Genomic DNA, 24,315 nt, shown 5'->3' with positions numbered 1-24,315 from the left:
GAAAACATGTTTATTACGACTTAACATGCGGTCAGATATTACTTCAGAGAGAGTTTTTGCATTGATAATCTGGCACAGATATGAATCTTTCCACGTCTCTCTAACAATGATACAGTTTTTACTCGGACGAAGTGTAAACTCAAAGAGAACAAGATGCACAGTATATACTGTACGTTTCCCAGCGCTATGTTGTCAGTACACATAATACGTAAGATCATCATCAAAATATTGTACATGTCTTGCATCTTGTACAAGGAATTTTAGGACACTTCTTGCAGTTTACAAGAAAACCATGCGGTCTCCAGCTGATCACGTGACCAACGGGGAGGTGAAAGTGGAGAGGTAAGGCTCTGTGTCTTCCCCCCCCGAGGACCACTGTGAGGTGTTCAGTTTCCATGACAACGCGGCTCACACAGTCCCCCCCCCCCCCCACACACACACACACACACATGATGGGGCCGGGTTACAACGGGAGACGGGCTCGGAATACTGTCGGCATGTGTGTGTGTTTGACTGTGAATGTGTGGCGGTTTTGTAAGGAAGAGATGAGGGAGGTGGAGGTTTTGTGTGTTACTATGGTGACATAGTGACTATGGTGACACAACTGTGGTACTATCCTCATATCCTGTCGTCTCTTCTCGCCAATTTCTTTTCCTTTCTTGCCTCTGTCCTCTTTCCTCCCGTCTCGTCTCTTGTCTTCTTTTATGTTCTGTTCCTTTTCTTTTATTCCGTTTAATTTCCTCTCCTGTCCTCCTCACCTTCCTTTGTTTCCCCCTCTTCTTCTTTCTTCTCCTCTCCTCATTGTGTCATCTCATCTCCTTGTCTCTGTCCTCTCTTTTCCCTCAGTTTCTTTTCTTTTATTTGAATTCACCTCCTCTCCTCTCCTCTATGTTCCTTTCCCTCTATTTCATATACATCGTGGTGTCTTCTTTCCTCGTGTTTCACCCGTTGTTTCCTCTCCTCTCCTCTGCCCTCCTCTCCTCCAGTATTTTCTGTTTACTTGCCTCCCTATTCATTTAACTAATGTCCCCCAGGGCAGTAAATTCACATCAGGCAGTACTGCAGACAGCCAAAAGAGAAGACTGTGACGGGGAACCTGTCCGCTGAATAGCTCCTTATTCTCTCCCTCTAGATTGCCTCTCCAGCATATGTATGAAAACCTCATTCATTGCTCGTCGTATTTATCACACGCTCCCAACTTACCTTGAGTAATGTCGTCCGACTCTGGCGAGCTGTGTGCAGGTACCGCACCCAGAGAATTGCACACTTCTTCCCTGAATGGCTCGCTGTATTCTGGGCCGGCGTTCAGCATGATGGATGCTTTGTTATTTTAGCATTAAAGCTTTAATGTGATGGATTCTCCAGCGACAGAGGAGGAGACTGCAGAGTCAATGTGGAATTATTATTTTTTTTTTTTCTCTCCTCTCTTCTCTTCCATCACAGTTTTTGTTTGAGCAGTATATCTAGTACAACCATAATATTTCAACATCTTGGGCGTTTTTGTGTTGGTGGAGCTGGTGATCAAATATCACTCTGTCAGTGTATGTACATGTATAGCAAAGTTCCCCCAACCTTTAAATAGGTAGAGGGCTGCTAACATCATTAGTCAGGCCTTTAATGGTGAGTTTTACTGTCCCGTGATGGTCTAAAGTCCCTTTTCCGTGAGTACAATTCTGTGGGAAATAAAGTACAAGTGTGTGCTTGTGCCTGCCTGGCTGTGTGTTTTGACTGAGTTCTGGCATGTTGCACTGGGAATAAGGGAATAAGAACCTGACCTCACTGTGCAAAAATGTTGTACTCAGAAAATACACCACTCCCAATAGCAGACTCAAAATCAATGCTTTTTGCAGGTAGTAAACGAGTATTCTGGCTGCATCCAGACAGAAGAAAAACATGAGATGCATGCATGAGTTGTATGTTTATAAAAGCTTGCTTTTACGTATCTGCAGACACTGTTTGAGGGTTGGTTGGAGGCCACTAGAGGCTGCTAGCAACCCAGTTTAGACCAGTTAGCTGGAGGGAGAAAGTGGCTGCCATGTGTCGAACACAGCCACCAAGTCCATTTGAAAACCAGTTCAGGAGTGCTGCAGCACAACCAGTCCCCCAATGCGTCCACACAGTGCTCTTTGCTGACATTATGTTGATATGAGTACACATGGAGGGAGACACACACACACACACACACACACACACACACACACACACACACACACACACACACACACACACACACACACACAAATGATGTGTCAGGTTAGCCTATGGATTGAGGTAACTGTTCCAGTGGAAGTGATGGAGTGCAGCAAGGATCAATAGAGGGTGTTTTCTCAAAATGAATTGGCTCTTAGCCCTTTATGGATCTGACTGTGGAGTGATGTAATGTGCCCTCACCGCTGATATAATGTTGATTCAGAGCTGTACTGGATATAGATGTATACATGCACATGTGCTCGAGAACGTTTGCATGCATACATGCGTGTTAAGTATTTTGCACTTGCACACACAGAGGGCCTAGGAGGATGCTAAACACATACAGATACATGCACGGAGGTTTAAAAAAGTGTTTTCATCAATTTATTTACCTTATAGTGTAGTCAGCTTTATAATCTTCTGTGACACTGTAGAGAGCTTTGTAAAGTCTGAGAAAGTAACTCTGATGATGTCATCAGGGGTGTGTCATCTCGGGCTTGACTGCAATCGTTAAGTGTTTCATATGGGTTTTCAAAAGAAGAAGAAGAAGTTATGACAGTGTTTCTCTCAAAACATAAAGGATGTCACCGCTTTTACTGCAAGAAGAGTAATGGACGCCTTACCATATGGCCATATTCGTGTATATGGCCTTTCTTTTAATGAGACTGCCTGTGCATCTGTATATACAACATATGTATACCTCACTGATGAGCTCAGATATATTTTCTAATAGTTCCCAGCGGCTTCTGCAGTGAGAACCTGTTACATTCTCATTGTTTGGCTGCGTCACGGCAGCTGTCGAGTCCTGCAAATATTGCTGAAGGAAGAGTGGAGAGATCTGGAAACAAGAAGGGGTTGCCGATGAAAAATTTAAGTGACATTAGCGCAGACATGAGCGAGCATGCTCACAGAGGAGAGGTGGAGGGAAAAAGAGGTGAGGGATGCAGTGCAAGGAAGCCAAAGGGGTGGACGATGGTCAATGAATAGTGTGTGTGTGTGTGTAAAAGAGAGAGAAGGGTAAGGAGGGGGTAACAAGGATCATTTGAGGAGAGGGGAGTTTTTGGGAGGGAGAAAAATAAAGACTCACCTCCCCCCTTTCCTCCAAGGAATAAAGTTACCACACTTAGAGAGAGAGAGAGAGAGAGAGAGAGAGAGAGAGAGAGAGAGAGAGAGAGAGAGAGAGAGAGAGAGAGAGAGAGAGAGAGAGAGAGAGAGAGAGAGAGAGAGAGAGAGACTGAGTCCATCCGAGAGAGAAAACGAGAGCATTCCCTTCCCCACCCTCTGTGCACCGTGCACGTCTGGCATGGATCTGTGTCGCCGAAGCCTGCATGGAACCGCCGGGAATTTCTGGGAATACCGTGGATTTCTGTCCTGAGCCTGGAGAGCCCTTTTCCAGGATGCCCTCCGTCTCTCTGTCTCTGCCCTCTGCCCTGGCAGGGAGGGCCAGGACCTGGGTTTGCCTCTCCTGCATGTTTTGGGTAAGAAATCACATATTTGGGACGTACAGTGGGCAGGTCCCGGCGATCAGCTAAAGGTCATCATGGAATAAGGTCGATTGTCAGAGAGGCAACAAAAGCTGCTGTATTTTGGATGCAGTCCAAAGAAGCAGGTTGTATTTCTCAATAGGCGTGAGAGAGGTGTAACCAAAGCTACATTAGTCACATTTATGGATGACCCAATGGATTTTTTCCTGCCCACATCTTATCAAATGCTCTAAATGACCTTCCATGTGTTGTCAAGTGGGCGGTTATGTTTATGTGTAGAGAGGTGAGCAGTTCATGATCAGTGGTTCCTTTTGAAGCAACTACACAGCAGCACCACTGTTGCTTCTGTAGGTGTTCAAAAGTTGGAAAATTACTGTTTTTGTCTGGTTCAAAATGTGCAAAGTTGACTCAGGTCTCATCCTAGCCAAAGCTGGAGATTAGATTTCTCCACTGACATCCTTTATCCTTTGGTCACTAGAGGTCAGGTTCACGTTTGTCGGACGTGAGAGCATGGCCGGTGTAACTACAGTAGCTGACTCTGTTTCGTGATCCTTGCAGGACTAATCTAGTTGACTCCTCTGTGGCTACTCGCATCGGCGCGTTCTTGCGTTGCGTCCACGCGGCTTCGGCGATGGAGCTATTTCTGGTTCCTCCTGTATAATTTAATCTGCTGCTGCTCGCTTCTCCTGCTATCTGGGACTGACTGGGTGTGTCAGGAACTGGGGGCTTTCCACGCAGCATCTTGGCTAAACGAAAAAAGGACAGAAAAAGTCAAGCACGCCAACACACCTCTGGACATGCGTGAGGATGTGTGTGGACTATGGAAGCATGTGAATATGGACATAAGATCTTTTTCTTGCAGAGGAACATAAATTTAGTGTTTAAGCCTGCGATGTCTTTTTGTGCTTGAGGAACACTTCTTCTAATACACGTGAAATGCCAAATCCAGCCACAGAATCACATATTAGAGTAAGAAATATGTGGGGTTTTGTATGTTAACATATTTCCGCATACATTACCTACCTTTTAATGCTCCTAGCTGCAGTGCAACACCGTCTTCATTGGATTCATTGCTTTTTTTGTTGTATAATGTATACACAGTGTGTAATGATCGCACCCAAGTGTTAAGTGAGGCATCTGCCCTACTTTTCTGTAGCTTGCAGTGGGGGAGAGGGCCATTTGGATGCAAGGGGAAAGAGGCAGGGTGGAGGAAAAGCTCCCACGCAGTTCATATGCAAAGTGAGACATTGAGTTGTCCAGATGCAAGGCCTCCAATCCAACATGATCACCCTTCAAGTCGACAACAAAAGGAGACGAAAACGCTGAAGAGGGAACGAGAGGGGAAGACATGAGTGTTGTGGGGCGTGAGAGAGGAAGAGGAGGAGAGGCTGAGTGACGTGCGAGAAGCGGGTTCTAAGAAAGCTCCTCAAATACATGCTATTAATAATGTATCCCCCCCTCACACACAGAGAGGGAATATTAGATTTGACATGCTGACAGAAACAGCCACAAATGCAGCTAGTTCCTCCAGCGCTGGCCGAATACTTCTGTGAGCTCATTACCGCTCTACAATATGCTAAGCAGCTCCGCTATGAATAACAACAAGCGTTATTTGACACAGCACAGGCGATATGATTCTGAACATATTCACTAAAGAATTTCCTGCCGGTGTTTACCCGAGTGCAGTCAGGGCGCTCCTGTTAAGACCTGGGATAATGTTCATGGGGTTCTGCAGTGTCACAGGTTTGACTACAGATGTTCACTGATGCCAACTACTCTATATTTCACTTTCGCTGTCTCTCTTCCCTGGAAAATATTAAGGCAACCGTGTGCAGTGCAAGTAAGTGGCTTTGCAGGGATTATATCATTTTTAAAAGTCTAATCATGCGTCCCTTTTTCTAACATTACAGTATTTGAAAAGGTCACTTTGATAGTTAAAGGCCCAATCCGTCATTTTTGGAGCATATTATTACAAATTTTTTTCCTGGCTATGGATCTAGTGTTTATCTTAGTTTGACTTAGACTAAAAGTCTAAAGACTACAAAATGACACTATAGCACATGCTATCATCACACAACAACAATACGTACACCGTCATGAGTCTGCAAAGGCTTCCAGGCTGCTCAAAGACAAGGTCTGTAGTACAAGGCAGCTGAAAGACTTTAAGTCAAGATGTATGGTAGGTCCATCATGTCTTCTGTCGTCTCACAGAGTCCCTTATTGACTGAACAGAATCCCCAGAGAGCTCTGAAAATCAATCGGGCTTTGATTGGGCCGTTGCTGCCTGCCACGCCTCTGTGTGTGTCACCTCTGTATGAGTGTGGCCTGGCGTGTATTAGGAAAAATAGGAGATAAAAAAAGTTTTTGTTCAGCATGTAATTCTAATATTAATAATATTTGTGGTTTTATTGATGAAGCCCACCTCCAAATGACATGAAACTGCACTCAGACCTACTTTCGGTCAACAGCCTCCGATGGGACCTCATGAGCTGTTCAGCTGCCTCACAGGCTGACTGTCCGCAGCCAGAGATCCCTCCAACTCTCCGTGCTCTAACCACTGCATTTGTGCATGTGTCTATATACATGCACGGCGTACGGTACTGTATCCTTGAGACTCAGACCATCCTCAGAGAGTGCAAGCCGTCACTCTGGCTGAACAATGCTCTGCGTATCCGTGACCAGGTGATTTATATGCGATGTGACCGGGCGCCTCCCTCCAGGCCTCAGGCCACCACCAGCCGGTCCGCGACCGAGCTTTGGCAGACTTCCCCTGGGCACCGTGCACTACTCGGCCCCCACATCTCATACCCGAGTCTGGATCTCTGCCCACGTTCAGCAGATCTATCTGTCCACGACTCAAACATAAAAAAAAATGTATGCTTGTAGTTATAGGATGACATTGGATGCAGTTAAAAATAACTACTTAGTCCACTCTCACCTGCCCACATGAAGTATCGACATCTGTACCAACATGTAGGGAACACAGAAATGTTTGCAATCTACCTTTCAAAGCTTCATCTCCGTTTTGCTCTGTACGTGTTCTTTTTCTTTTCTTTTTTTCCGAGAGATGGACTCAAGGAGAGGAGAGCTCATTCGCAAACACGGCGTTCTGAGTTCATTAGCAGCTGGCTAATGATCATAAGCAGCTCGGACTACATGATCACAGCTCATTGATCTTTGTGTCTCTCTGTCTGCACCTGGTATTGATCATATCGCACGCTCGCGCAAACAGTATAACAGCTGTGCCCTCACGTACACACTCCAATGTATGTGGGTTTATTTGTTGCATTCGTATAATGCACACCCACACAAATAAGCAGGTAGATAGATATACACACACACACACAGTTTCTACTACAATCTGGCAACCGGCCCACATGTCCGTCCACTGGGATCGGCTGTATTCAGCTCCATAAATAAAACATCCTGAGCTCATATCTGTGTTCTTGTACGCGGATCCATACTCCAATGAAGTTTGGATGCAGACAAGGAAAGAACTGTGTGTCATCAGTGCCTTCAAATTGTAAAAAAATTCAATGATGTGATACATATTTCGAGCTTCTTTCGAGTTGAGCTTGTTTGTGATCCTAAGGAATGTGTCTATTTCATCTAAAAGACATACCCTGACCGTATTGTTATACTTTTCACTATTTCAGAGAAAGCTTTACAAAACTGTGCCTATGGATTATCCAGGAACAGCCGGCTCGACATGCTTTACTATGATTATGGGTACTTAATCACTGATGTACTCATAATCGTGAGAAAGGCCTCTCGGGGGTTATAAAAGAAGAGATTTCACTCTCTGCTATGTTATTTTCCCATCTACTCTAAAGATGGTTAGGACAACACCTCAATCAACCTGCATGGCTTTACATTTTTAAATTTAAGGGTCCTTGACATTTTTTAGGAACCCCTGATTTTTGTGCTGAGCAAAGTTGTTGATAGAAACAAGACTTGGCAGTGCGTTTTTTCGTTTTTAACCGTCTTGCAGGCCGATCTTAGCCGCAATGCTAATTTGAGCCGTTTGATTTGCCATCTGTGTGTTGAGATCACAGATTCAGAGAGAGTTCAAGAGCGGAGGCTGCCAATGAGAGCAGAGTTTACAGCGAGGTGACGCAGAGTCTGACACACTTTCATTGAAATGTGAAAGAAGTCTGTCGTTTTTAACGGTTTTACACATACAGATGAGATAACTTCCCGCTCGGATCACTGCTCAGGCGATGATAAAAGTTGTGGACTGGTGTGAGGAAATAACCTGTGGATGAGAAAATTCATATCGGACAGGCTGTGTTACAAACTGGGGCTGTGGAGTTTAAATGATGTGAGTGAAAATATTTGCATTGAGGGAAATAGGCTTCTTTCTAAAATCTGCCTCTTGAGAGTCGTATTCTGATCGTATATCGTACCGAGTTTCTTCCCCCTTAAAGCAGTTGGATGTCCACCTTATTTGTCATGTGTTGAAAACTGCTCTCTAGAATAGGAAACGTATAAACACTGTCACACGCATACAAATATTACAAATATCATCCATGGTCCGCATTGTCCGTCTTGTTTCCCGTTCTCGTTTTCTCTCGTCTCACAAAGGCGCCCATTGTGCCTGACAGAATTTCAATTTGGTGGAAATTGAAAGCAGGTGTGGCTCTGCTGTTTCATCTCGGGAGGGGGGGGGGGGGCCCGGCCTGTTAGCTTCTGTGGTTCCTGTTCTTCATGCTTGACTTCATTGAGTCATGTCATCCAACGTTTTGGCGCTCTTTGACGTTTTTTTTTTGTCTGGATGACTCATTCTGTTCATTCCCCTCGTCCATCAGCCAGGTAGTCACTCAACAATTCACCTCACTCACTCACTTTCTCTCTCGCACAGTATCTATCTTACATTGGACAGCCTTAACAGGACAGTGAGAATATTTACTGCAGCCTTGAGGAATGTCATTTTCATCTCAAAAAAGTATTTTCAGGAGGAATAAGAGGAATAAAGAGCTCCGACCTTTACTTGATCCATTTCCCGTGTTTTCTTTTAAAGAAGTATATATGTTTTGTGCCACAGAGAAGAACATGTAATCCTTCGCTAAACATACAGAAAAACAGCAAAGTTAAAGTCAAAAATGTCTTCAACTTCTGGTTTTAATCTCTAAAGGGCTGTATTTATTTCATTATTGTACCTTGCAGATGGTTATTGCACATCGGGGGACACTCTGAGTGAGCAATTATTGGACTACAGGCCTTGCGTGAAATTACATCATTATGCAAAATGCTACTGTACATCTTTATTCCAACATGCCCCTCTTTGTGTTTTCAAACCATTCTTCCAATTCATGCAGAAAGACTCAAACTAAGCTATGAATAGAACCACATGTGCAGCTTTACATTAGAGGAGGCTTGTTGGCCGGACATGTGGGAATGAAGCTGGACGTGGTGAAGTTTGTGTTGATGTGTGTGTGTGTGTGTGTGTTGGAGAGCGTGAATGTAGTTTTGAGTGGACCAGATGTAGCAGCTCAAAATGCACCTGGCATAAGCAGGAAGTCCAGACTTCAAACATATACCGTCATATTAAGAGTTTTAGTATAATATGCTCGGCTGTGGTGATCAAAGCAGATTTGCGTCCACAGAAAGGTTGTGTTGACCTCCATCGTGTCAACTGTACAACGGTAATATCCAAGAACAACTGCGACAAATTGTTGTATTTAACTGATCTTTTTGGCCACTTGGAGGCAGCAGAAACAAGCTGTCAACACAACATTGACATAACATCACCCGACAGAGCAAGCGAGCAAACAATTCCCCTTCACATCCTGCAGAAAAGTTACGGAGCAATATTAGCCTTCATTCAGATATGTGTTTGTGTCGACTTGAATGCAAGTTAAATAATCACACTACTTTTATCTCTGTTTTGGTCTCCACCAACCCGCTGAAGAAATATCTGCTATTTTAGCTGCTAAATGCTCCACTATGTTCACCTCTGTTTACGTCTTCAGGTGTACGTGCAGGACTGACTACATGTTTTGTGATTGGTTACATGTGCCAGGACTAATTTGTGTCCATGTGTCGTCCCTGTGCAGAATGAAAGAGCAGTGCCTTTGAGAGAGTGCCCTCCTCCTCCCTCCCTCCCTTTCACTTCCCTCCTGCTCCCACTTCTTGGCTCTAAGTGGGGTCGCGGTCGAGGTAGCGTAGTGATGCTTTTCATTAGCTAAGTGCAACTGGGGGAGAGGAGCATAGGGCCTTGATTTACTGGGCCTGCTGTCTATACAAACACACGCATACATACACACACTCACAGAAACACCTACTCTCCTCTTCCTCCATCCTTTGCTCTTAGACCACTCACTCTATCCCTTTACCCCCTCTTTTCTCTCCATCTCCATCCCTCTCCCTTCTCCTTTCCATTTTCTCTCCCGGGCCTCTCCTGGGAGTCTCGTCCTAACACGACACAGAGGACGGGGCTTGTGATTTTTCTGTTTTTCAAAAACGCAGCTTCCATGAAAGATCCACGCACTCAAAAGTGACTCAAAGTGTTCGTGATTGACTGATTTTAGCAGCTGGGTTGTTGAAAAAAATCATCTTGGCTGAACATTTATGAAAATTTCAGCATGATGGTTTTTTGTTGTTGTGTGGTTTTCTTGATTTACGGCGACCACCTTGGTGATAAACGGTCACAACTCTGGTGTTTGAACTCTATATGGGCTCTGGTTCACCAGGTTGAATTATTAAAGATCCTCAATACAGATTGCATCTTTTTATCTTTCTTTTTCATGCACATATTTATTTATTTATCAGTGGATTTGTTCAGAACAAGTTTTCAGAGCGTACAGAATATGAAAATGCTTCTAACATTTGTGGTAAAAAGTTACAGATTTCTTTGTCCTGCATGGACTTTTCTTTGCAAATCTTAAACTTTTTCTTGATATGAACATCAGGAGGCAAGTTGTTTTGTACTGGATAATAAAATCTTTCATGGATGGTCAAGTAACTGATGGCATTCATTAGTCAACTGGCTTTCTGATTACATGCCTAATTGTGAGCTTTACAAACATCTTTACTCCCTGAAAAAAGAAAACCCTGTAAAACGCTGAGGGTCATTTCCACTGTGCACGTGCTCCCTTGCTTTTCTCTTTGTTGATTACTCGCCATTTAAGCTGATGAGGCCCTTTTCCCTCTTTCTCTGAAAAACAGTTGAATCCCAGATGCTGCATGGCAGCAATCGATGAACCCTTTGCCCTCCTGTTGAGGCGATACTCACCCCTGTAGACCCGGGTCTGCATGCATGTTTATGTATGTTTGTGTATGTATGTGTGTGTGTGTGCAAACTTGTGGTTGTATGTTTTTCTTTGTTCCCTGTTTTTTTAATCCCACCTCATCCGTCATTGTGTGACAGGACACGTTGAACTCAGTTTTCGTGGCAGCCAGGTAACCATGGCTCCTGCCTGTGGCACAGCTGGCTGTGTCTGATTGGTTTAGCCGGCGGCTTTCTGCCAGGTCCGTCTTTAACATCAAGGCTGTAGAGTGGCACAAGGTGCTTCAACCGCTAGTTATAAACCCAGGCAGGCCCACACTGTAAAAGATGTGAGTCTTGTTATTCAGTCTCATGTTAGTCTGAAAATCTGAAGTTTCATCCTCGGACATCATTTTACTTTTCCACATATTCCGCATGTTTTGAAATAAAATAGTTTAAATAAATATATTTGTTCCTTGAAACAAATAATGATTTATTTCTCCATTAACATGTTTTTATTTGAATCTTAGTGAATTAGGTTTGTTTTATAAGAGTATTGTCAGGGCATGTTTTGCCAGCAGTAGCTGGTCTAATAGTTATATTTCTAATCATTTTCCATGTTATGATCCCCTTTTGTTTTCCTTCTGCACTGTCTCACATTTGTCCGTCTCAGCAGTCCTCCAATGATCATGATGGATATCGGTCGGCTCAGATTACATCCCTTCACTTTAATGAAACTGTGAGTGAGAGAAATATCTGCGGTCTGTCTGTGTTTAAACCTGAGCTGCTGCTCAACACATCAACCAACTCATGAGAGAAAAATAATGAGATGGACGGCAGACTGTTAGTTAATTAAGTATTTTACAGGAATTACCAGTGTAGCATATTGTTTGTTTGACGCTACCTGTTGTAACATGCTGTGTGCAGCCAAGGTCGGCCATGATTCCTCTGTGGAGCTTACAGCGAGCGGTCTCGCAGTGTGACAAAAGCCATTAAGATTTAGGGAGATAGGGCAGCGAAAACGCTGAGAAATACACTTTCGTAAAAGCTTTGAACCAAATTGACTGCGGCAGACGGACAGAGAGAAAAAGACGAGGGAGCTCCGGAAAGAGAGCAGAAAATGAGCTCAAAGACAATGAGGCAAAGAATTACACAACGTGGTCTTGTTTTCATCGGGGAGCCTCATCACACCTGGAGTCCTCTGTGGAAGGAGTAGTTCTGGTTGTAGCAGCAGTAGTAGGGATTAGTTGTGGTTGTAGAGGAAGTAGTCGTAGTACTTGTGAAGCTGAAGTTCTGAGAAGATGCACATGAATGTTCCCGCCAATCTACGCAGAAGAGAAGGAAGTTACGGGTCTTGCAGGCTCGCAACAGCAACGCTTCATGCAGCTCGGTTTGTCGAGTATTGTCGTAGATGGAGGAAAATTGGCTCGTTGACTTTGGGGTTTGATTTATTTCGCTTCAGCTCGTAAAAGCGGATCCTAATTAGATCATCGTATTTGGGAAGCGATGTGGCATTTACAATAATTCTTCCATTTTAAGCTGCTGATCATGCTAAACTGGAATCCCCTCTCATGGGATTGGTCACATTTCTGCTACTTATTCCTGAAGGCACTCATTCATTCATCCTTTCAAGGTGATAGTTGGAACAAGGTGTCTTTAAAACACTGTTTTCGCTGAAGAGCACTAAGGTTTACAGTCCAGCGGAGCCCAACCCAGACCGGCCCAGCTGCACAAATACACAAAGGAAATGACGTCATCGTCATGACTCACCAAGGGGGTCGACAGAGGGATGGTGGTAAAAGAGAGCTCAAGTTAGGACTATAGGGAGATCCAGGAGGGTGTTGGAGGGTGAGCAAGAAGAAAAAGAAGAGCTGGAAATAGCTGCTTGTCCTTGTTGTTGTTGTTTTTAATGAGTTTGACCTTAAGATTGGGAAAAAATAATCAAACTAACCCAAACAGCCTCGTGCCATAGAATAAAACCATCATAAAACACATGCAATATGTGATGCATTACTCAGACTGTTCCATAAATTAACAAAAATGTGTTTTTTAAAAACAATTTTATGATGCTCTCAAGTATTCAGAGTCAGGTTGAGCTGCTTTAGAGTTGAGGCACCTTCAGAGGGAATTCTAGTGACCCAGTTGCAGTGTTCTTGGCTGCATTTTGTATGCTCCTGGTTAAACTAGTCAAATCAACACAGAGTAATGCGCAGCTGTTTGGAGGGAAAATCACATTTTAACAAAGCGATGCTTTGAAAGTGTTGGAAATGTCACCGCATGTCAGTAATAAAAGAGAGAAGTGATGGAGTTCATTTTCCAAAGGTCTAAGTTGTTATCCTGCCAACGAACAACATGCATACATCAACCCCACCTTCGTCGGCACATCATCATCATCATCATCATCTGCATTTCAGTATCTTTGCTTATTAAAGGGGGACAAGAATCACGTGCACTGTTTGTTCCTCACTGCTCTGCTCAGGTTTTGGTGCAGTTTCTAGAGCTGCTGTGTCCCCAGGCTGCTCTGAGAAATGTTCCAGCACGGCCCGAACACACACACACGATACAGTACAGTATGAACACACACACACAAATGTATATGCACACACACACACACACATACAGCATTCCTCGAGTTTTTGAGGTTGTTGGCCGGTGAGGCTCTCTCTCTCTCTCTCTTTCTCTTTCTCTCTCTCTCCTCTTCATCATTAATTAGTCATTTAATTAGAAAACTTCAAAGTGAAAACATCCTCTGCTGGTGGGCGTACTGTGTCAGTGTGTGTGCATGTAGATGCAACATTGTGACGCAAAATAATATCTGTGGTGAAAGTGTGTCTTCTTGGTCTTTGATTAAATAAACAAAAAACTTGCCGAAAAACTTGATGAATGCTGCATGTTTATTTCTTTTTTGTATAAACTGAGCTTAATCATTGCTTTAGATGGTTTAAGCGTGGCTTCAGTTAATGATTATCCATTTATTAAACTGTAATTTCTTTTTTTTGTATCAGTTTATCATTGAGTATATAAAATATCAGAAAAAAAGCAAAGATATGGTAATTAAAGCCTCTTTGAGCCCACAGTTGCATCTTGAAATTGCTTCTTTTGTCCAACCAACAATCCAAAAATGAAAGACATTCAATTACAAAGATTTAAAACAGAGAAAATAACAAAGACACAAGTGAAGCGGTCAACTGAAACCAGCAAAGACTGAGCTCAAACCCCCGACGTGCCGCCATATGCGGATATGTCACTTCCGAATACCAAATGTGCTTCTACTGGCCGTGGACCTGCTGGCATCAATTCAACCGACTCCCTCCTGATCTCTCTTCCTTCCTCTTCTTCCCACAGCCCGACGAGCTGGAGGGCGTCCACACACACACCTTCAAGCTGAAGCCATTCAAGAAGGCCAAGAGCTGTGATATATGCAAGCAGGCCATCACCAAGGAGGGCCTCATCTGCAAAGGTGAGTCTCCTGCTTCCAGTTCAACTTTGAATCCGATGAGTGACCAGACAGCGATCCATTCATGAATGTGTTCTCCTGATTCCTGTTCAGGATGGCTGTCTGGGCCGAGGGCTATCCCAGCATGCACTGGGGCAAAATTCAGGGACAATCAAGCACTAACAATCATAGCTGTTCTTAACCAATTTGAAGACAAAAAAAGTGAATTAGACTTTCCTTTTTCTGCTGCGCTTGAGCAAAGCATCCAACATCGTATACACACAGATGCCGATACGATTTGCTATTGATTAAACTGATTTTTATTCAAATATACTCCGTACAATTTGAAGACCTCACAAGGCTTGTTTTGTCCAACCAGAAGTCCACAGAAATTCAGTTCAACTAGATGTAAAATGTGTCTGGCAGCTGTTATTCTACATCTGTCTCTGTCTGTCTTCGCTGTGCATCCATCTCACTCGTTTTCCTTTACTGTGCGTATGCATGCATGCGTCTGCTGTTGCAGCTTTGGCTTCCCTCCCCTCTTCCTCCCTCCCTTTAAGCCCCTGCCTCCCAGTCTTCCTCCACCACCCAGTCACATGTTTTCGATTCTAATTTTAGAAGAACTGAGGGTTTTATTGTCACTCCAAGAAAAGTCCAGGGGAAATTAATGTTAGAGGACTCCCGGGCAGTCTCACATTTTCTCTCTTTCTTTCTTGTCGCCTCCCCTCCATCTCTCTAACACACTTTCACTCACCCTCCCCTTCTCCTTTTTGAACTACAAACGCAGAGTCTTTAGCAGTTGACACTCAGAAGCCCAGCGGTAGGAGAGCGGGCCTGTATGGGGCTTTGGCTGAGGATTTGCTGTTAAAATTAGCATGGCTGCTGCTGCTGCATTAGCCTAGATAAGAGGGGAAAAAGGGAGAGAGGGGTAAGGGGTGGGGGAGTAGAGCGAGGCAGGATAAAGAGAGAGAAATTGGGGTATGGGGGGGATTTGGAGATAGACATGGAAAACAAAGGAAAAAGAGTGCAAAGGGGAGCACAGGAGAATTACTTTCCCTTTCATCCCTCTTTTGTTCATCCATCCTCTATGTTAAAATACAGTAGACTGCAATAAGCTTTCCTTGCCAAATGGTAAAGCTTAAAGTCATCCAGCTAAAAACCCAAAACTGCCTCCTGAAGCCTAACAGCAGCTTTATGTGCACAAACTTGGTTTTGAGCAGCAAAAAATATGTTTTGGTGCAATTGAATGTGATCCTTTTGCTAACATGTACAAACACCTGGACACATGTTCAATCTGAGCATCTGTCCTGCCCGTTACAGGAAGTGCTGCTAGGCACCCTGGAAAAAAAGGTCATATTGCTTGAGGTAAGATGTGACAATAAGACGATGTGCTGTGCACTCTTACAGATGTGTGCAGATGTTCAGGATTTACATGCTCTAACTCACTGAGGTTGTGTTGCTACCTGCACGGCCTTCAGGTGTACTGTTTGTGCCCCTTAAAGGAATATTTCAACATTTTGGGAAATTCATTGGCCGGGATCAGAAGCTTTTAAAGTGTTGACAGGCAGAACCAGGCGAGCTGTAACCCCCTGTTTCCAGTCCTAATGCTAAGCTACGCTAACCGGCTGTGAAACAGTGTAAAACCCTTCCTTTAAACCTTTCCTTCAATTGACACATCACTTGAGCTTTGATCACCACAAAGCTTTGTTTGCTTCCCTCCGATACACAATCACCCGCAAGGGATCAAACAAATATATTCTCGTGTGCATAAATTCTTCATCTATGAAGCATTATAAAACATGTTTTGGAATCATATCGAGGTCTGGCTTTTCACAAGTAGACAGCTGCCTCTCTAATTGGATGGACAAACGCTCACTTAACTCGCACTCAAAGCTCCAAATAATGACCAATCAGCTTCACACACCAAATGACCACGTGTCACATTTATCACGATCACAGAGGTTTAGATTAGATTTAGATTAACCGAAGAGGGTTTTTCTACCAGTGTGCTCCTGCGTGAGACCACCCAGCACTTACACCTCACACATCAGAAACACTCTCGCCACCTGGGGACCACCCAGGTCGACAGCGAGGCCGCAGGTGTTGGTGGGGGTTAAGGGTCGTGCCTGCCCAGACATTAAAACATGGCGGTTTCGTGCCTGGAGGTTGACATGCTCTCACTGCGTCTGTTTGAATATTTTGCTCATCTAAATCATACCTGAAACGTATTTTTTTAGGAAGCATCCAGTGGTATTTACCTGCTGCATACTGAAACACAAACAAACAAATGGATGGATGTTTGCTTCTTGTGGCCACTGGGGGGCAGCACCACTGCATGCTAGTGTCAGGATGAGAGCTGACCTTGTTTCCTTTTCAGTACATTCAGCAGTGAACACAGTTATTCTGTGCAAACAGCAAAAGGCAAACTACAAACCTAATTTTGTCTCTTTTCTTTCAGCGTGCCGGTTGTCCCTCCATAGAAAATGTGAAGGGAAGGTAAGACCCTGTACATCTTTTACTCCTTATTAGTTATTATGAGTTATTACTTGATATTGATACTCATGCACACCCACATGCCAACGTGTGCCCATCAACAATCTCACGCATGCAATACTTAACTTACGCATATGTATTTTACATACTCCTACTGATACACACATATGCTTTGATAAAACTGGAACTTGGTCATTGGCTATTATATTTTCTATTGTTATTGTAACTTTTATATAACAAAAGAGACAGCAGCTCTGTAAGAGTTCACATTTTTGTGATTCATTCAATCAAGCTAAGACTAATGCCGTGTTTAGACCGATCGTCACTGAAGAAATGCAGCACTCTCATTCAATTCAATGAGGCCACTGCACTGGCACAATGGGGTTGCAGACACAGAGGGATCCAACCAAAAAAACAAGCGACTTTTGCCACAACTTAACGTGACGTCTTCCGGCAAGCAACTGCATTGGCCAGTAGATTACTGTGTAACTTGAAAGCCAATAAAGTTTTGGGCACATTTCATTTCCATCCTACGAATATTCGTTCTATCTTCTATTGACTTCTATTAAAACCTGCACAACAGATGAATTCAAGCATGCACATCCTTTTTTCGGTGCAATCTCAAACAGGTTCCAGTGGACTTGCAGGTTAAAGTTCCTCTTTGCTGTAAATTGATTGTCCCATAGTATTTGAAACCCCTGAGCAGTGTTTTAGCATCTGTCAAGCCTTCAAACTCATGGTTTTACTTCTCAAAACACAAATTTCCTGGATCATACGTCATCCTATTATACCTGAAACATGTTTTTCGAACACAGGCCCATGCATTCGCATCACTTAATACATTTTATAATTCACTTTCACACATTTATTTGCAAAAGAAGACACAGGGAACATTGTTCATATCCTGAGCTGTCGTTGATGTTTGAAGAGAAAATCCTGAAGACTGAAGAGGAAGTAAAACCATGCTGTCTGCTTCCTCTCATCGAATCACGTATTCAAAAGTTCTACCTCTTCTCGGTCAGACTCACCACATTCGATCCCAATCTGCAGTGGAAAAGGGAAGAATGCATGGGGAGAGTAAATGAGAAGGAAGGAAGGGAGGAATGAATGACGGGGAGACAGGAGGGAAAGGGCGGAGGGGAAGAGCGTAACAAGGCTGTTCTTAGTGGTTTTAGTTGTGACTGGTGGGGAGAAATGTTGAAATGTCTCTTCTCTTTTCCTCTCCAGTCTGCCCTGATTTTTACCTTCTCTTCCTTTCCCCCCGAAACATCCCCTAAACCATCGCTCTACCCAAATATTACTGCAGGAGCAAAAGCTGCGTGTTCCCAAAACATCCGAGGAAAAATCTCCCAAATACGTCCAAAACCAGCCGAAGCCGTTTGTGGCGGCACATTGGGGGAATAATCAGGAGATCCAGAGTCATGAGTCATTCATTCTGGTGGTGACAGACGTTGGACAGGAAATGTTTTTTAGGAGGAGAAGTCAGAGGTGTGTGTGTCTGAGATGAGAAAATGGTAAGAACAACCAATAGTGCTGTGGAAGGAAGTGTTCTGATTTTGGTTAATTTGGTTAAAAATTACAGCTTTGGCACGATTTCCCTAATCCTTATTTGCTAATGTGCTAATCCCTAAATTGGTTTACTCGGGACCAAACATTTGTGTTGGCTTTATCCAGTGAAATGACCCCCGAATAAAAAAAATAAATAAACAGGACACAGTATGGCAGCGGCACACTCATTGTTTCAGGCTGTCAAAGTGTGGAAAAATAAAGTCTTTGTGCGAATACGAGTGTGGATTTGGGCAGACTGCGGTGCTTTCCTCAGCTGACTCCACGCAGACCTTGAACAGTAAATTTGTCATGAAGCACAATGAGGTTGTCGCCAGCGGTTTGCAGTTCACCAGACATGAAGATGACCGCTGCGCTGCGTTGACTTGGTTTTATGTGTTTATCATTTCAAGCTGCCGCAACTTCCTTTTTTTTAATGCCGTACAGTAACCAGAACAGTAATTGTGTTTGAATGCTTTAATGGTCGCGTTGTTACGTTTTATGCAGCATCTCTGTGTATTTATGACATTTTAATGGGGACTATTCAGATCTTAATGAGTGAGTGATGAAGGTGAATGTGTTCTTCACATATGATGTTAGACAATATATGTGCAATTTCACATAATGAAGTAATTTTGTTCCAAATCAGGATGGACAAAAGTAAGCTTTAAAACGTGAATCATTCTACATACATTTAATGTTGCATTGTTTGTAAAAGTATTGTAGTTTTAATAACCTCAATAGGAGTTTACATTCATCAATTACACATAAACTACACATGCATTTCTCAAGGCTGATTCTAATATTTATTAGACTCTATTATTAGTTTCTGAGGAGCACCAAGTGGCATTTACTGATCTCTGTTGGCGACCAGAGGAATCGCAACAACATGAAAAGTTCTCTGGCATCTCACGTTGGCCTCGCTGTGCGGTCATTGACATCAAGAAGCATGAGAAACACTGCATATCACCCTGCTAAATACTGCAATAACACAGCTACTTTTTCCTTTGCTCAGTTATTTGGAGGACATACATTTGTTGTGATTGGTAAAAAAAATCGGACTTATCGCACCTTAAAAGTCCATGAAACATTTCCACCAACCTGTAATCTTGTTGTCAGTGGAGCGATTAGTGATATGTTTCTCTTTCTCTGAAAATCTGTAACCACATGATCATTAAGCTTGTGAAAATGTGTTAGCAGAACATCCAAAAGACGGATGTCCACCAATGTGCCTTGATGAAGAACGGCTAATCGTCTCTGGCTACCCGTCGCATTCTGTTTTCCTTTCCGTCCAACCGCAACCATCTCTGCGTGGACGTCTGTTATTGGAGCCCCGAGGAGGTCGCAGCTCGGCGGCGGATGCGTTCTCGTCCCGCGGTGCAGACTTGGTGACCTTAGTGTAGTTGTTATGGTTGTCCATGTTGAGGTGGAGGCTTGTCTGGACAGGGGTGATGTGGCTGCATCGGATACTGCCCGAAACCTGGCTGGACACCCAAGTTGTGCTTGGAGACAGATGCTCTCTGTTAGACATGAATCTTTAAATCAGGATGGAGAAACGTTGGTGCAATAACTTAGATGTATTATTTAAATCGATTTCTAAAGGCGGAAACCGGTTGCTGTGGACATTATGTATGTGAGCGTACAGTTCTGTCATCACTGTGGTAACCTGCCCACATTTCATGAATGTTTCCTACTGTTTTATGAGTAAACTCATTCACTCCACTGTCTGGATTCAGGGTTTCCATTTTGGCCCCGTTGCAACGAAAATATGCAAACAGATCCTTGTACATGCGTGTGTGCAAGTACACGTGTTGACTGGACACAGTCTGTAAGCTCTCGGTTCTCCCTCACCCTCCACGGAAACAAGCACTCGTTATTCCTTATGATTTATCCCTGTCATGTCCTGGAGGAGCCTCCTGGAATGCCGCTGCAGCGGTTTGCGCTGTTCGACGGGCTGGCGGGTTGGAAGACACAGGCGAGGTTTGGCAGGGGAAGGCTGGGCCGGGGAGGAATGATGGGAACGGGTTGGACAAAGACGAGTGAGAGCGCAAGAAAGTTAGAATAATCCTCACGCAAACAACAATGTTTTGTCTTTCCCCGGCTGCATTTTATAAAATGCAGTTTACATGTTTGTTTCTTTTCCCCCCCGAGCCACAAGACAAATTTGTTTAGAAAACTTTGGAGCACTGCTATACCGCAAGATATGATGAAATTTGACGTTGCAGTTCAGATATTTCTGTTTCGTATAACCTTGAAGACTCAAGTTTTGAGAATAAAGCATTGAAAATGTGCTCAGAAAAAGAATTGGGTTGTGCAACGCAAACAAGCAAACTGTAGGGAGAGTAGATGACATGATTTCCTGGCTGCACAGAACTCCCAAACTACGAGCAAATGTGCCAAAAGTGGGTGCAGATTTAAAAATAAGATGAACTTCCAAGTTCTAATAAAGGTGAATGGGAAAAGCCTGGACCAGGCAGGGATTTGCGGACACTTAACCCAGGTTCTTCTCACGGTTTAGCAACCATTTCTATCTGTACTTTCAACAAGTTTTGATTCAGCAAGTACATTTAAGAAATCTCACGGCTTGTTTACTTATCGCTGCTCTCAGCTGGAGCCGAACAAAGTGCTCTCATAATCAGGCTTTTCCACTTCCTGTCGATGTTCACAGATCTGAGAGCAGCACCAGGGGTGAAATAGTGGGACAAGGAAGTGAGTCACGGTGGCAGTCCAAGAATAAAATAACAAAGAGAGTACGAGACGCATTCAAATCCAAAGGAGCGTATTCCTGTTGATGCATTCATACTTGACATAATTATTTACATCATGCTTCATAGTGATGTTTGTGTGTCAACCCAGTCGGGTATTTTACATTTGATAGTTTAAGAAATAACTGTTCTTGAATCAACAGGTTTTCTCCAAACCTGGAGCTAAGAAAGTGCATCCTTGGTTTGAAGCTATTAAGGTTTTGCAGCAGATTTGGAGACCCAGTCACATGCTGCATTTCTATTTTTAGCAGATTCAATGGTTCTTTTGTCATGCAAAAGAAAATCCAGGGGATATTATTGCCACGAGGAGACTCAGGCGGCCCCGTTTCATCACTAGTAGCCCAAAATCCTCTTCTGTCAAGCTGAGGTCACTGGCAGCTTACATAACACCTGCACCGATGTGCAAGAAAGTAAAGCGAAGCATTTTAGAAGAAGGAAGGAAGGAAGCTCCATGAAACTCTCAGGGTCTGCACCTGTAACAGCTGACGTTTACTGTTTAAAGGTAACTTTGAAGCTCATTTGTTTGTCTCCGAGTCAACTCGTGCACATTCCAAACTGGACTAAGCCTGACTTCAGCTAAGCTGGATCTCCTCCGGTGCAGAATTTTGAGGTCAAGTGTTTCGAGGTCTAGCTTTTTAATCAACATCCTAACATTTGAATCCACATCCTAACCTGTGTGCAACCCAGAAGCTGTTTAATATTCCAGAAGAACATTTTACCACCTGCTGTAAAACTCTGGACTGTTTATGTGACTCGGCATGTGTTTGTGTGGACATTAGAGCTTTTGAATGATTGGTAGAAAGACAAAAATGGGATATTAGCACAAATAAGATGATGTCCCCAAATGGCTGAAGAAGTCACTTTTGCTATCAGTGGTGTTTTACCAGCTTTTTTGCTTCATGTTCCAAAGGTAGAAAGTGCGTGAAGCAAGACCAAAAACACAGTAAGACGTGCATAGAGACAGGGATGAGGAGAGTTTCAAGAATGTTGGCATGGAAAAGAGAGTAACTGTCCAAGCATGAAAGTGAAAAAGGTAGAACAAGAGAGGGAGAGAGAAAATGATGAGACACACACACACACAAGCCTCCTCATTCCTCAGCAGCCCTTCACAGAGGCAAGTCTGTTTCCCCGGCGCAAACACGTCACATCAAAGAGCCGCCACAGCACTTCTCCATAGCGATGCCCTTCAGCGGTATAGATGCACCGCGGTAGTCGGGAGATAGAGCTGGCAGACAAAACTGTACGGGCGGCCTAATAACCGGGTGCTAGCAGATGAGTGATGGACCAATTTACCTCAGTCCTCGTCTGGAGGTCAAGAGATAAGTTCACCCCGGGTGCTTAAAACCCGACGGGGCGCTGGCAAATATTTTCCTCCCAAGTATTTTAGAAAAGAGGGATTTTGGGGTTTGTCTGTCTGTCGAGGTAAACGTGCATGGATGTGTGTCTGCATAGATAGAAGGCAAAAGTACCATTTCAGATCTAATTTGACGATAAATGCTTTGGGGGGAAAAAGCAGCCTGAGAGGATTCTGTTTGAACCTGCACTGCTCTTGTATTATTCTTATTTATAAGCACTTTCTATGTAAAGCAGTGTGCTCAGAATCATTTTAAGATAAGATAAGACTGGAAGGACATTCTTGTGCTCAGTCAGAGACGTTTGAATTGAGAGAGAAGAAGAGAAAAGTTGTCTCCCTCTCACTCTCTCTCTGTCAAGCATGTGTCAACCGAGACGGCTATGAGGCAAAGGAGGGAGGAGAGAGAGAGAGAGAGAGTGGCTGAGCAGAGGGAGGGATACAGAGCGATACAGTTACTGTCGGCCCCCGGACAGCTTCTGCTCTCTCGTTTTGGGTACCGGAATCATAAGGAGCCCCAAGCCACTTTCTTGGCCTTATATAGCGTGTTTCGAAATTTCTTGGCAGTTGACGGGAGGAACCAAAGCCAGCAGTACAAAGAGTGTATCCTGGTCCAGTCCACAGGCTGCACAGACATCCACATGCATACACAGAATCGAGATCAGTAGCTCTCTGGCACGCGTTTGGGATTACTGCTGTTTTGAGCGAGAGAGGCGAAGAAGGAGGAGGAGGAGGAGGAGGAGGAGGAGGAAAGTGTCTGTATTTGGTACTCCCTCTCTTGCCCTCTTTCTCTCCCAGAGGGGGGGTCTGAAGGCAGGGAGAATGCAGAGGTAGAAACAAGGCAGAGGGGGAGAGAGCGTGAGAAAAAGTGGCAGGTAAGACAGCTGGCAGAGTACACTTTCAGACGCATGGATTTTTTTTTTTTTTTTGCAGTATATTCCATTTGTAGTTTGCATGGTTGGCATGTTGGATATGTTTTCTGAATTTGTAGTTCTTTGCATTTTTTCATGGCTTAAAATGGGTCTTCAGAAAGCTGAATTCTGAGAGTTTTAAGCTGTTGGTGCATGAGTTTGTCGCTATAACAATGAGGGATTTCTGACGTCCTTTTAAAATGCTTTACTCTGCATGTTTTGGGTGCGGGCTGGTTTTGCCACACACTCATGGGGAAGTTGCTCCCATGGGAACGGGACAGTCAGAGTTCATTCCAGTTGCTGTTTGAGGCTCGTCAGCCTTTCCTGACCCGACGAGAAGTGATTTGCGGCGGCAGAGTTCGCAGAGAGACCCGGAGCAACTGGTCAACACAGCAGGCAAACACGTGTTTCCCCTCCCAGCGTAACCCCCATCTGCTGTGGAACTACGAGAGATAAAGTAGAGCAGTTGGTCACGTAGAACGTTTGCAGGAAATGTCTTTTTCCTTTGCACCGTCTTCGCCTCCCCTTCGCTTTATCTCACACTCTTTCTTTCTGACACCTTTGAGAGAGGATGCAGACTGAAGATGGCAGCCACTCACCTTTGAACTTGAGCTAACACAAGGTTGGCAGTAAACATGAACAGTCAAGAGGTCGCGAGGCTTGTGTGTCCCGTCTCCCACTAAAGAGTCAAAACGACAGGAAGGAATGCATTTTTATTACGGTGCCAAAACTCAACACTTGTTTTTGACTGCGACACGTTTTTCTTCTGTCTTTTTGAATTCCATTTGAAGGCGTTACAGAACCTTGAACCCTAATGCTCTCGCCTCGTCATTACACTTTTCAAATCGGTCGTAAGTCACGAGGAAAAACAGCCTTTTGCCACTTTCTCCACCTTGCCCAGAAACCCTCTTAAACTGCAGAAAAAGCCCTAAC

The 24,315-nt window shown here is 43.9% G+C and overlaps 1 protein-coding gene across 2 annotated transcripts in view; it reads left to right on the top strand.

Annotated features, from left to right (window-relative positions):
* The window catches only part of tns1a (tensin 1a), a 90,918-nt gene that overhangs the window by 26,357 nt on the left and 40,246 nt on the right, over positions 1-24,315 (top strand). For both annotated transcript variants that reach the window (XM_076094359.1, XM_076094357.1), the window contains 2 exons: positions 14,227-14,341; positions 16,776-16,813. In XM_076094359.1, the coding sequence (XP_075950474.1) occupies positions 14,227-14,341; positions 16,776-16,813 (153 nt within the window). The remainder of the gene's footprint in view (positions 1-14,226; positions 14,342-16,775; positions 16,814-24,315) is intronic.

This window comes from Anarhichas minor, unplaced genomic scaffold (assembly GCF_050575085.1).
Source record: "Anarhichas minor isolate MPS153535 unplaced genomic scaffold, ASM5057508v1 ptg000018l, whole genome shotgun sequence".
NCBI classification, from domain to species: Eukaryota; Metazoa; Chordata; class Actinopteri; order Perciformes; family Anarhichadidae; genus Anarhichas; species Anarhichas minor.
This window is presented reverse-complemented; position numbering and strand designations above follow the sequence as displayed.